Genomic DNA, 14,595 nt, shown 5'->3' with positions numbered 1-14,595 from the left:
AATGAATACTGGGAGAGTGATTAGCCACTATTTCTGTTCTCTTTACTTTACTTTGTAGAAACTATTGGTGCAGACAGCAAGCTTGGTGTCAAAGGTATTTGAAGACTGCTTTGGGAATAGTAGAATTGAAGTGATAAAGACCTAAGCAAATATTTTGATTGTTATGTCTATTACAGCACAAGTGTTTGGAACAGTTGAAATGCTTTTATGTGTTATTTGGCAGTAATATAATCCAATGATACGAGAAAGACACACTCTGCCTCTTTTCAAAGGGAATAACCGATCGTGAAAAAGATCTTAGTAATACCTTGTATTCCTAGAAAAGTGATTCAAACCTAAATAAATAAATTCAAAACTGTAAACACAATTTCTGTGGCTCTTATTAAGAATTTTGTTGCCCCAGAAAATACTGCTTGGCTTAATGCAGTAAGTATGTGGGATCATAAATATAACTTGGTTGAAAGGTATCTCGCAAGATAGTCTGGTCCGACCTCCTGCTTGAAACCAGGCTAACACTGAAGTTAAATCAGGTTGCTAAGGAACTTGCCCAGCCAAGTTTTGAACATTTACAAGAATGGAGATTCTGCATCTTCCCTGGACAACGTGTGCCAGTGCTTAACCACTCTTGTAGGGAAGAATATTTTCCTTAGATCAAACCAGAATTTCTCCTGATGCAGCTTGTGACCATCCTCATCCTTTCATTGTGCTCCTGAGAAAAGCCTGCTTCTATCCATAACGTGCCTTTCATCTGTGTAAGACAGAGAGTCTCAAACATGATTCTTCTCTTTGTGAGGCTGAGCACACCCAACTACCTTCTTCTCTCCCTGTACATCTTGGGATCCAGCCCCATAACCTCTTGGCGGTGCTCTTTTGGACTCACTTCAGTTTGCCCATGTCTCTGTTGTAGTGGGGGACCCAAAACAGGACACTGCACTCCAGATGCAGTCTTACAAGTGCCAAAGAGAGGGGAATTATCACACTTCTTGACATGCTAGCTGTACTCTTGCTACTGTGGCCCAGGCTGTACTTCCGCACTGCATTGACCCGGTCATATTTGGGCTAAGAACATAGCTCCTTGCTTACCAGTGTGCTCAGGTCTTTTCTGAAAAGCTACTCCCAAGACAGTGAATTCCAGCTTGTATGTTGCAAAGGGTTATTCTGTCCCAAGTGTAGGACTTTGTATATAAATGTCAATCTTATTTTTTATTGGCTATGCATGGAAATACACTAGCTAGGTGCGTAAAATCAGGGATCCAATAAAACAGGAGTAAATTCATGTTTCGTTATCTCTGCAGATATTTACTTTAATTTTTTTTTCCCCAGAAAAATGTTTTAAGACGTGGTGAGTCTGTCACTTGCCCAGAATAGGAACCATAAGTATTTTAGCAGCATCCTAGTTCTGAAATTTGGAGCTATTTTACACAGTCATCCCAAAGCCCAGCAACAAATTCACTTTTCCTTACCCCTGGCAAATCTAATGAGAATATTCACGCAGAGCTGGTTCCTAAGCACTGCATTCTAGTTTCAGTTGCCATTGCCTTTTCTAAACAATTAATCAGAATCACTGCAATTATAGATAAGTCTTGACTTATTTAATAGATATTTAATAGTTTTCTCTGTGCCAATTCATTTTACTGAAAAGGAGCAATGAATCAAATGAAGAGCTTCTGCTTGATTTGATGCAGCAAAAAGGAAATTTAAAATGTTTAGATTAAAAACTGCAATGTCATTGTTTGTATAATAATGTTCATTAATCCTTTTAATGAAGCATTTCAGTCTTCACTTTTATGTTTTCCTTTTCTTTTGTTTTCTTCCTCCTCATATTTGAAGTCAAACAATAGGATAATTACAACAAAAAAAAACTGACCTCATATTCTGTTCTTGGTAAGAGCAGTGTAAACGCTGGACTTTATGGTGAAGGCATCTATGCCGTGAATTTATTTCACTAGAGGGACCTGATCTGAAGCTGATTGCCCTGATGATGTACAAGCTGGTGTGTTCTGGTGCTGTGATCCCAAGTGAGCTGGCTGGTTCCATTAATGACGAAGCTGCAGGCAGAGCTGAAAAGCTGACCCAGTGGTTTGGGCCCAGCAAGAATCGTGCTTGTAATGATAGCCTGCTCCAGTCAGCACTAGACTTAGATGGAATGGACATGAGAAGATTTACAGTAATTGGCACGGGAATCAGGGCTTCTGGCCTGAGGCAGAAAACAGGCAGTAGAACTATACCCAAAGAAGTCCAGAACATGGCCCTTAGCTTTTAGAAAGGAATATACAGTTCTGATCCAGTCAATAATTTTCAAGCATTTAAATTGCAATTAAATGTTATTTGTCTTAATGAACCAATCCTCACAGAGTAAGTGCCAAAATTCACAAGTATAATCTTTGGAGGAGGAGATAGAAAAGAATATGCAATGATGCGTCTAGAGGGGAAAAACAATCTACCAAGTTTAGGAGTCTACTTAATGAGGTTGGGACTTTAATCTGTCATTAGTGCCAAGCAAATATACTTTTCACAACTGGTAGGTAGATGATTTTGACATCTAAATTTGAAGTTAAAATAACTAGAATAGCTTGAGTTTTCATTAAAAAAAATGGGAAAATATGTAAAATATGAAAATTAATATGTTCTAAAGAAAGAAGAAATAATTTGGCTTAATTCTTGTTGAACTGGAGTACAATCATTGGAAAATGTGTGAGACAAAGTAGCAGACCTCAGATCTAACATTTCCTACGAGCTTTGCTGTAATGGCACTACAGAACAGCACAACAGAAAATCTGACCATGACTTTATGAAAAGCATTACTAAAAATCCTTATGATAATAATTTCTTTTTGCTTCCTTCCCCCAGACAGTTCTTTAACATTCATCTATCAGAGAATGTTATCAGGAATAGTTCTTTGTATTACAGCATAGCTCACTTGTACATAAGTCAAAAACGAAATCACGTTCCTTTGACAGCTTTCATTTCTAGATGACAAATCACGTTCTTTTTCTATGTTACATACACTAAGCCACTTACTGATCTCAGAACAAAAATTTAATTTGGGCCTCAGATTTTGTGAGATTGCTTTCCAAGTGTAAAAATGAGCACTCTGTTACGAGCGGGGTTTTAAAAAATACTTTTGTGTATTTCCTGATATAATGAAATAAATACTTAGAGGTATTATTGTGCTACAGGCAAGAACTTGACTTATTTTGATGATATAGTATTTATAAAAAATTCTGTTTATAAAAATGTTACCTCTATAAAGACAATATATATTTAATAGTATCATACACAGTTAATAGTATCACTTCTCTTATTTCTTCATCCTTTCTGGGATATGTATTACAGCAAAACTAAAGATCTAATCAGCAGTGAAAATTAAATTCTCAGCTATATATATGCTTGGGTATCACTAAAATCAGTCTCTGCTGTTATTTATACCAGATTATTTACACTGGCACTGTGAAGAATTTCTGATTTTCACCAGTCTCAGGGACGACCCAATTCCCAGCATGACAACTAAGAGAATGAATATCAAAACATTTTCAGATGGGCAGACTCTTATGAAGGAGCTAAAGATGTACAACCAGGAATAATCATTGCAGCAAAATCCCTCACATAATTACAAACTGCTGGAAGCTATTGGAAGCCATTGTAATGTGAAAATATAAACTTGCTGATTGCTAATTGTATGGAGACAATGTCAAAATCAAATAACATACAACATAATACTGACAGTACAAAAGATATTTTGAATACCTCAGAATGTAATGTCTCCAGTTAAGGAAGAAAAAATAGACTACAGTGAAAATATTTTGGCATAGGCAATGCAGAATTGGCAACTTAATGGCACAGTATTTCTGCTTCTGCTACTCATAAAATATTTGTGTAAAATATTTTTTTAAAATTTTTTTTTAGCTCCGAGTTCAGCAGAGAACCTACGTGTCTACTTAGCTTTACAATGTAATCATCCTAGATGCAAATGCATCCATTTATACAGGAAGTCTTGTGGCTTGGAGTGTGTCTTTTTACCATCCACTTCTGCTGTTCATTTGTAATAGAAGAGTTTATAATAGTGAGAGTATAAATGTCATTTGACCAGCGAATATTGCCATGAAGACATTTTTTTGTTTCTTTTTTCTGTAGAGAAGGGCTTTTTAGTGGACAAATCAAAACATCAAGTGTAATAAGCATTCGGGATCAGTAATAAAATATGTTAATCACAGATAAACTTACTTGACCTGTATAACCATATGTGACCTATGAGTAATGTCTGAGACAGCCTGTACGGGTGGCATTTACACTGTGGGTCCAGGAAGACTTCTGTGCGCTTAGTTCCTGTGTGCAGTCACTTATTACACATGAGGACAAGATGTGGGTATGCAATGTCTTCCTCTCATTTCCTCTGGAGGAAACAGATTCACAAGAACAAGAGGGGAGACGCAGTAACAAGCCCCGCTCTCTGGGCAGTTGAGGAACAAGACTATAGGGTTCACCACTGAGTGCATTTTTCTTGCCATCAGGGTACCCCAGCTGTTCCCCATTCAAGAACTTCCCTCATTATTGAGCTAATGTAATAAATGTAGGTATCAGTATCAAACATATTTCACAACATATGATGAAAATCTCCAAACACAAAACTGGAGCAAGTAGTCAAATTTGTGAAAGTGAATTTGGACATTTTTAATAATGTCATACAATTCCTTGATAAATGAAGCAGAAAAGCACAACTGTAAAAGAAGCGTCAGCAAGAGATTTAGCATAATTTTCCAGTTGCCTGAAGAAGACACTTTGGAGTGGTTCACAGTGTATGTTATATGGCCAATGGAGCTCAAATCCATAAAGAAAATGCTGCAGTGAAGAGACAGATATTGTTGTTGCTTAAGGACAGTGTTAACAAACCTTGCCAACAGTGCTGTTTGTTAGATGAAAATGAAAGCATGACCCTGGGTATCTGGAACTCTCAGAAATGCAGTGTGTCATCTGTAGACACTGTGTTGTGGTTTCTGTTGTAGACGTTTGCCTGCCGTCCTAGAACTGCTTCTCTGTGCACACAGCTCTTAAAATGCTGGCATAGTATTTTATCTGCTTGCTCTGTACTACCCTATTAGTTGCTTCTTACATGTTTTTTATCTAGTAAGTCATTTAAAGTACGTTACCAACGGTGCTCCCCCGAACTCTAGCCACATCAAAGGTATAGCCTATGTTAGTTTTCTCCTATAGTCAGAGGATCCAACCAGTGCTGAAACTATCCTGTCACAGTCATAATTTTAAGAAGCGTATGAGAGCTAATTTCTTTAAAAAATACAATTTAAAAAATTGACTCTTTAGTGTCTGGGATTTGAAAACTTTCTGCACTTACTGAAAAACTTCCTGTGCCTCAGAAAGCAGTCCTCTAACACGTCGTACCTTAGCAATACAGTCACAACACTACAAAATCTAATATGGGTATTAGGAGACAAGAAACAATTTTTTAAGCCTGCTCAGAAATGCTTGCTTTATTAACATTGAAAGTTTTGAATATTAATCAGTTTAAAGGTTAGAACTAAGCAGCTGCTGCCTGCCCAGTGTGGAGGACCCTCCAGAAAGTGCAGTCAGCGAGCATCTCCTCGTGGCATGAGGTGCCTCTGCATCAGTTCTGCTCTACCCAGCACAGGGCAGCCCAATACTTGGTGTACATTGGAAAAAAACCTCCTATTACTGATTTTATTTCCTCCACATTACAGCAAGGGAAAGTCATTCCTTTTTAGCCATGCTTGGCAAGGAATAGGTCCCCTATGTCTACTGCCAGCCTTTGCTAGCCACTGGAAGTTGTTCCTTCACCTGGGTCCCCAGCACAGTGAGGGCATCCCAAAGGTGTTGGGACAGGGGCCGCAGACAAGAGTTAGAAACTGATTACTTTTAGGTAAGAGGGTATGAAATGGGAAGATACTATGAAGAAGGGGAAACAAGCATGGATCTGGCACATTCTGGGGAAAAAAAAAGGAAAATATTTTACTCAGGAATTAGTCCATGAGTCACACTTTTTCACTAGTCAAGTAAACCACTAATCTGTATCTACACAAGCAAACTGAAGTGAAAAATTTTGTAGGGAGATCCCTGTTAAAAACTTGGCAAAAACATAACTTTGAAACCATCTGCTCTGACTGCATACAATATTATTCCAGACATTTGTATCTTGAAACAAACACCCTGAAACCTTGCAAATGTATTTTTCCTAATGGAAGAGAACACTCTGTTACTCTTATTTGAGGCTATTTTCAAGATGCTTATGGTATGAGCAAATTTTCTTGTCTTTCACAACAGTCAGAGGCAGCTTCAGTACTGGTGTCTGGTAGGCAAATACACTAAGGACACTGGCATTTCATTAACACACACCAGGTTTGAATTTGGTCCAAGTAACGTTTCTGACAAGATCCAGATATATATATAGAAAGATGCGTGCTGACTCTCATTTCACTGCAAACTAAATAGCATTTTCCACCAGTAGTAAACCCAGTGATTTCAGAAACTGTTGGGGAAGTTACCTAGTATTCATCCCCAAAGGAACTTGGTTGCTGTGGTTAGAAGTGTTATCAGAATAGTGTAAAACCCAAAACTAGGTGCATTTGATTAGAATTCAAATATTAAATTATTCAGTGTAAATTAGCATTTTTATTATTTATTAACATAAAAAAGCTTCTGCATAGCTTTATTAAGTCTTCAGCTAATGATTTAATGTATGTCTGCGTGCATGTGTGTAACTGTACTGGGTTTGTGTGGCAAGGTATTGGTAGTGGGGGGGCTACAGGGGTGGCTTCTGTGAGAAGCAGCTAGAAGCTTCCCCCATGTCCGACAGAGCCAATTCCAGACAGCTCTAAGATGGACCTGCCATTGGCCAAGGCCGAGCCCATCAGCGATGGTGATAGTGCCTCTATGATAACATATTTAAGAAGGGGAAAAAAATTTGCAGCAGGATAGAGGAGTGACAATGTGTGAGTGTAACAACTCTGCAGACACCAAGGTCACTGCAGGAGTGGGAGGAGGTGCTCCAGGTGCTAGAGCAGAGATTCTCTTGCAGCCTGTGGAGCAGACTATGGTGAGGCAGGCTGTCCCCCTGCAGCCCATGGAGGTCCACGGTGGAGCAGATCTCCACCTGCAGCCCATGAAGGACCCCATGCCAGAGCAGGTGGGTGCCCGAAGGAGGCTGTGACCCTGTGGGAAGCCCATGCTGGGCAGGCTCCTGGCAGGACCTGTGGACCTGTGGAAAGCCCACACTGGAGCAGATTTGCTGGCAGGACTTGTGACCCCGTGGGGGACCCATGTTGGAGCAGCCTGTTCCTGAAGGACTGCACCCCGTGGGAAGGGAGCCACAGTGTATGAAGAATAGAAGCCTAAAGAAGAGAAGGCTGCGAGGGGACCTAATAAATGTTTATAAATGTCTCAAGGGTGGGTGTGAGGAGGATGGGGCCAGACTTTTTTCAGTGGTGCCCAGCAACAGGACAAGGGGCAATGGGCACAAACTGAAGCATAGGAAGTTCCATCTGAACATGAGGAAGAACTTCTTCCCTCTGAGGCTGACGGAGCACTGGAAGAGGCTGCCCAGGGAATCACAGAATCACAGAATAGTAGGGGTTGGAAGGGACCTCTGTGGGTCATCTAGTCCAACCCTCCTGCCGAAGCAGGGTCACCTACAGCAGGCTGCAAAGGACCTTGTCCAGGCGGGTCTTGAATATCTCCAGAGAAGGAGACTCCACAACCTCCCTGGGCAGCCTGTTCCAGTGAACTTTCTGTGCCTCAGTTTGTGCCCATTGCCCCTTGTCCTGTCACTGGGCACCACTGAAAAGAGCTTGGCCCCATCCTCCTGACACCCACCCTTCAGATATTTGTAGGCATTTATAAGGTCCCCTCGCAGCCTTCTCTTCTTCAGGCTGAACAAGCCCAGTTCCCTCGACCTCTCCTCGTAGTGGAGATGCTCCAGTCCCCTCACCATCCTTGTAGCCCTCCGCTGGACTCTCTCCAGTAGCTCTTCATCCTTCTTGAACTGGGGAGCCCAGAACTGGACACAGTACTCCAGATGAGGCCTCACCAGGGCAGTGTAGAGGGGAAGGAGAACCTCCCTCGTCCTGCTGGCCACACTCTTCTTGATGCACCCCAGGATCCCATTGGCTTTCTTGGCAGCCAGGGCACACTGCTGGCTCATAGTTAACCTGTCGTCCACCAGGACACCCAGGTCCCTCTCCGCAGAGCTGCTCTCCAGCAGGTCCACCCCAAGCCTGTACTGGTGCATGAGGTTGTTCCTCCCCAGGTGCAGGACCCTGCACTTGCCCTTGTTGAACCTCATCAGGTTCCTCTCTGCCCAGCTCTCCAGCCTATCCAGGTCACGCTGAATGGCAGCACAGCCTTCTGGTGTATCTACCACACCTCCCAGTTTGGTGTCGTCAGCAAACTTGCTGAGGGTACATTCTAACTCTTCATCCAGGTCGTTGATGAAGAAGTTAAACAAGACTGGGCCCAGTACTGACCCCTGAGGGACACCACTTGTCACCAGCCTCCAACTAGACTCAGCGCCGCTGATGACAACCCTCTGAGTTCTGCCATTCAGCCAGTTCTCTATCCACTTCACCGACCACTCATCCAGCCCACACTTCCTCAGCTTCCCCAGGAGGATATCATGGGAGACTGTGTCGAAAGCCTTGCTGAAGTCAAGGTAGATAACATCCACAGCTCTCCCTTCGTCTACCCAGCCAGTCATGTCATCGTAGAAAGCTATCAGATTGGTCAGGCATGATTTCCCCTTGGTGAATCCATGCTGACTACTCCTGATAACCTTCAGGGAGGTTGTGGATTCTCCTTCTCTGGAGATATTCAAGACCTGCCTGGACACGGTCCTGTGCAGCCTGCTGTAGGCGACCCTGCTTCGGCAGGAGGGTTGGACTAGATGACCCACAGAGGTCCCTTCCAAACCCCCACCATTCTGTGATTCTGTGATTAGTTCATGGAGGACTGTCTCCCATGGGTGGGACCCCATGCTGGAGCAGGGGCAGAGTGTGAGGAATCCTTCACCTGAGGAGGAAGGAGTGGCAGAGATATCGTGTGATGAACTGACTGCAGCCCCAATTCCCATCCCCCTACGCCGCTGAGGGGGAGGAGGTAGAGAATTCAGGAGTGAAGTTGAGCCTGGGAAGAAGGGAAGGATGGGGGGAAGGTGTTTTAAGACGTGATTTTATTTCTCATAACTGTACACTGTTTTGATTAGCAATAGATTTAAGTTAATTTTTTCCAGGTCAAGTCCGTTTTGCCCGTGACAGTAATTGGTGAGTGATCTCCCTGTCCTTATCTCAATCCATGAGCCTTTCAGTATATTTTCTCTCCCCATCCAACTGAGGAGATGAAGTGATAGAGTGTCTTTACTGGGCACCTGGCATCTAGCCAAGGTCAATCCACCACAGTGACTAAGGAAAATGCTTCTCTGATGCATATGTTGCTTCTATTTTATATTTCTTATGTCAAGTCTAGCATGCTGCTACTCCATGTCCCCTTAATAAAAGAAAGCATTAGGGAAAGTAGGAACTAGTGATCAAATAAAACTGTGACATGAAACCCTGGAATATACTTAAAACTTCTTTGAAAATCTAACTGAAAAATATTAAATATTTACTAGGTCTGGGTTTTTTGGTGAAATTCAATTCTAAGGATCATATTTCAAAAACTGAAATCACATAATGGAGAACAGACAGACCATAAAATACTGTACAGGATAGAAATACGTACTCACAAGGATTAGTGAAGCACTAGGGAATGTATGTTCTTAGTTCGTATTGTGCAAGCATTATGTTACGTATCTGTAAGAGTTTTGTCAGTATAAAAGCATATAAGCCTGATTTTTAGAGTATTAGCAAGGAACATACTGAGAATAGTTTGTTCATGGCTGTGGAGTTCAGTTTCACTGTTTACAGATCTCAGTCGTGCTTTTCGTTTTCATAGTGACTTCCACTTTGCATTCTGTGAATTCTCCACAAACATTACTGATTGAATAATGGAGGTATTTGTGAACTTGTTTTTCTGTTTGAAATCAGCTTTTGAGATACATATTTTTTACAGTCTGTTGGCTCCTTGGGTACTCAACTGATGGGGAAGTCAAGCTTTATTGTGAAAAGTGAATATTGATGGCTTTGTACTATACTTTTTTGCACTAAAGGAAGGACAGGCTGACCCAACCCTATCTTACTGGGATTATCAGCATGAGTGGGCATGCACAGGCTGTGGATTTATGTATTTTTTTTAATCACTATCCAAACCCTACTTAACGTAACGTAAAAAGCATGGAAATAACTTCACAGAGGTAACAAGGAACTAACCATCTTCCTTTCTTCTTGTCTCTGTAGTTTGTTGCTCAGCCCAATTGCCAGCAGCTGCTCGCATCCCGCTGGTACGACGAGTTCCCTGGATGGAGGAGGCGACACTGGGCTGTGAAGATGTTGACATGTGTTGTGATAGGACTCCTTTTCCCAGTCTTCTCTGTGTGCTACCTGATAGCTCCCAAAAGCCCGTTAGGGCTGTTCATCAGAAAGCCATTTATCAAATTTATCTGCCATACTGCATCCTACTTGACTTTTCTGTTCCTGCTGTTGCTTGCTTCTCAGCACATTGACAGGTCAGACTTGAGCATGCAGGGACCACCACCAACCATCGTCGAGTGGATGATATTACCGTGGGTCCTGGGTAAATGTATTACTAAAGAAAATACAGTGAAAAGTGTTTTGACCCCTGTGGTTTTGTTAAGCATTACTGAGGCAGGAAGATACAGTAGAGAGTTCTGTTGTGAATTATTGACCTATCAAAACAGGCTGCTAGATGGTATGTCTCGTGGTGTGCCATGGTCTCTTCCCTGTGCCTTATTTTAGGAGTCAACATAAGCTGGGCCAGGTCAGGCCAAATATACTTGGTCCTGACTGAAATGAAATTGTATAAGGAAGGACTTAGGAGCCTTCACTGCAAGAATTTAAGTTTGATATCATAATTTAAATTGTCATCATATAGACAAGTTCACGCACAAACTTTTCTGAAATGGTTTGGTCGGGTTTTGATACTATTCTCTCTCTCAGAGCTTCCTATTAAGATGCTGTTTCTCTTCACTTTTGCAACTTTTCCCAAAAACACAGCTTTTTTTAGAGCAACCAAACTGACAAAGCTTTTGGCATCATTGATCATGTATAATTTACAATGCAGTGTTGAATTTATAATAGACTAATTGGCAGTCCCTGATATTCTGGAGAAGAATGAGTCAGTGGCTTTTCCTGTGTGTGTTCCTCGGTAGAGAACTGTGGGAAGCAGGAGACAGGGCTATATCTGTCTTTTGCTTAAGCAAACAAGCACGCATGACTGAAAACCCTGTGTACACTTACTTGTTGGGAACCTCTCAGAAGACCTGCCTCTCACAGATGAACTGCTTTCTGAGATTTCTCCCATGATAGCGCAGCATAAAACAGTCCTCACCACCAGCCTTCAGTGTAAGGTGTGTTGTCCTTCACTGGGTAAATATTGCTACTAACATTAAAAAAGCCAATATCTAGTATTATTGCAAAGGAATTAATCAGTCTGGCAGGCTGCTTAGAATGACGTTTCCTACAGACAAGTCAGACTAACTTTGGTGGGCGAGATTCACATTTAAATATTTTTAAAAATTTCCTCCAGTAGATTTTCCCAGTTTTGTACCATCAAGAAGTAAGAAACCAGTATAAAAATAATTAGTTTGATACATTACTTCCGTAGAAATAAATGCTACAATGCTGAGGAGGAGCAGGGGTCTGTTCTGTGCAGTCCCATGGCCAGAGGAGGTATTAGTAGCTTTTCTGTCCAGCCTTCCAAAATAGCAGGTGGCCAGTATCTATCCAACTTTTATAGTATCTGGAGGCTGAAGGATGATAACAACAAATGCATAGCTGACACATAGACCTTGATATGCCAGAGTGGGTTTTATCGTTAACCTGTCTTTTTAAAGAAAGAAATTAGAGCCCAGAGAAAAAGGCAGAATTTGAGAAGGGCAAAGGCTAGTTTCAGCTAAAGGAAGTTCTAAAATTTTGGTGACTAACTCCTCCCCAGAAAAAGTGCAGTGGGAAGAGGAAGAACCTCTGTTGCCTTCAACCTCTGACATGGTTGTTTACTTAGGAAACGCTTTAAGTAACTCGGCATCCCAAAGCACTTGTTTGTAGAAGCCATTAACTCTGAGAATTATGACTATCAAGATGACTATCATTTCTAAAAGCAGCACTAATATTTGCAGTATAGACTCATATGATCAGATTATGCCAGTACTGCCTGTGCTGAATAAGCCCTTCCTCTGCAAGCAGTACGGGTCAAGTCAAGGGAACTCCTGGTATAAACAAATATTCATGAACATGAATAAAGATCAATAGTCAGATACCATGTGGTCAAATAGCTTGTGGTTAATCTAGACTGTCATGTTCAGAGAAACTGTGCCGTCCAAAATCTCTTGCATCTAAACCGATATATTTTACACACTGATCTGTAGTGGTTTCTGACTGGTGGTTTCCTGCAGTTCCAGTTTCACATTTGCTGGGTTCAACTTTCAGACTTTGGTTGCTGCATTGCCTTAGCCCACCCAAATAATAAGGCCCCAGATTCATCCATCATAATCTCAGTCAGTTCATTAGGTACCTAAATTCCCTCTGTCATTGAAGGAGACAGACGCACATCTCCACGAGACACTTCAGCTCACAGCGTGTGATGAATGTGTCTATTTCAGCTTTTTTTTGTTTGTTTTTTTTAAAGTAATGAATCTTAGCAAAAACCTGCTGTTTTTATATTCACATACATACAGACTGTGGTCTAGTCATCTTTTAATAAACTCAATAGTTTTATTAAGTCCTTATCAATAAGCTAAGGTTACTTTGCAGGCCACAATTTAGTCCGCCTTCTCATCTCTTCAAACCATACAGTTATGCAGTATCCTTAAAAAGATGAAATGAGGCACTCTTGAGTTACGCAAGGGAGCCTAAACCTGAGGTACCTAAATATATCTTTGCGTTTTCTGTATGTACAGTAAAATGATGAAGTCTGGGACAAAACTAGTGTGGCTCCAGGGTTATAGTTTTTCTCTGAAATGGGAAACATGACCAAATAAACCTTTTTCCCAAAGCAAAGGTTATCCCGGAGCAGCTACAGTGTGTCAAAACTATTAACATTTTAAACAACAAATTTCTTTATTGGTCTTTCTCTTCATTCAAATAGCTTTGCATGTAATTTACATTTTAATAGCTACCTCCCTTAAAATGAAGAGAGGAAGACGAGCTCTACTTCCCAGGCATGGGAATCGACATGAATTTCAGCATACGTATATTTCACAGAATTTAAGAAGTTTTAAGATTGTCCATAACGGTCTAAGCTCTCCAACGATCAAACAGTAATTAGCATTTGCCTACTACTATGTAATAGAAGGCTGAATGTGCATAAATAGCACATATTAAAAGTGTCACTAGAGTAGGAGGCTCAGAGGAATAACCTGTATTGGGATACATTTCCATGGAGACTATTGATTTTACATTTAAAAGGTCTCTTAAGGAAACTTCCACATTAATTTTGTCTTTTACATGATCAAATGGTTACACAAGTGGTGTTACAGTATGTGGTGATTACCCATGGAACAATAAGTCAGTATAACAAGGCTAATGTTATAACTTTAAGAAGCAGTTGTGGAAAAATCTCTCAGTAAGAAGAGTCAGAATCTGCTGTCCTTGCATTTAAACAAATAAGAAACGAGCTTTTGCTGGTAAAGAAATTTGCTTTTACTCTTCTTCTTAGCTGTTGATTCAGATCTCCCAAGCATGCCAAATGCTTCACACTACAGAAACATAGGCCTGTTTCCTGTACTTGAGAATCCATCACTACTGAAAAAAGGACACTAAAAACAAGAACCCCATCTTGTGAAAAAAAGTGAGGAAGAACAGTATTTTCCATCATCAAATTCCCCATCCATTTGCTGAGTGGTCTCTGAGCACGATGAGCATGAGGGATATGAATAGATGACCTTTAAAGGTCCCTTCCAACCTGAACTGTTCTATGATTCTGTGATAACAGTGATGCAAAGGGGAAATCAAATAAGACCCGGCTTCACCCTCTGTGTGCCTTGACTGCAGCTCACATAAGGATCATGTTGATCCTTGTAGACTTGCCATACCTGTTCTGCTCTAAACCCTAGCTTCAAACCTAACGGTGACCATGCTAAATGTCGCCACAGTGGGCATTTGGTTCACCAGGGAATGCTACAAAATTTAGAGGAGAAAGCCAACAACCAGACAAACTTGGTGCTTAGTAGACGTGGTTAAAAAGCTCCCTGCCAGTTGTTTGGGGTGGCTACAGTAAAAAGAGCATTTTTTAGGCAAATTTGTTTTGATGAGTTTTTTGCTCTTTTATGGGCATCTTTGAACATTCATCATAATTATACTGTTCAGAATAGTGGCTGGAGCATGAATGCAGCCTTACTGAATCTCTTTAACAATGTGTTCCCCATCCTTTCTGTCAGAATGGTTTGTACTATTGGAGTATTTGAATCTATAGAGAACATAGATGTTTGGGAGCTGTGCAAACTGCAGACATTTGTGGTCA

The 14,595-nt window shown here is 41.1% G+C and overlaps 1 protein-coding gene across 3 annotated transcripts in view; it reads left to right on the top strand.

The window, feature by feature from the left end:
• TRPC4 (transient receptor potential cation channel subfamily C member 4) overlaps window positions 1-14,595 on the top strand; it is a 162,619-nt gene that overhangs the window by 108,115 nt on the left and 39,909 nt on the right. Inside the window, exon 4 of one of the 3 annotated variants that reach the window (XM_075420745.1) lies at window positions 10,356-10,692. The exons of the other annotated variants lie outside the window; for them this stretch is intronic. Coding sequence (XP_075276860.1) covers window positions 10,356-10,692 — 337 coding nt within the window. The remainder of the gene's footprint in view (window positions 1-10,355; window positions 10,693-14,595) is intronic. 3 annotated transcript variants of the gene reach the window in all.

This window comes from Opisthocomus hoazin, chromosome 1, assembly GCF_030867145.1.
Source record: "Opisthocomus hoazin isolate bOpiHoa1 chromosome 1, bOpiHoa1.hap1, whole genome shotgun sequence".
Classification (NCBI taxonomy): Eukaryota; Metazoa; Chordata; class Aves; order Opisthocomiformes; family Opisthocomidae; genus Opisthocomus; species Opisthocomus hoazin.
This window is presented reverse-complemented; position numbering and strand designations above follow the sequence as displayed.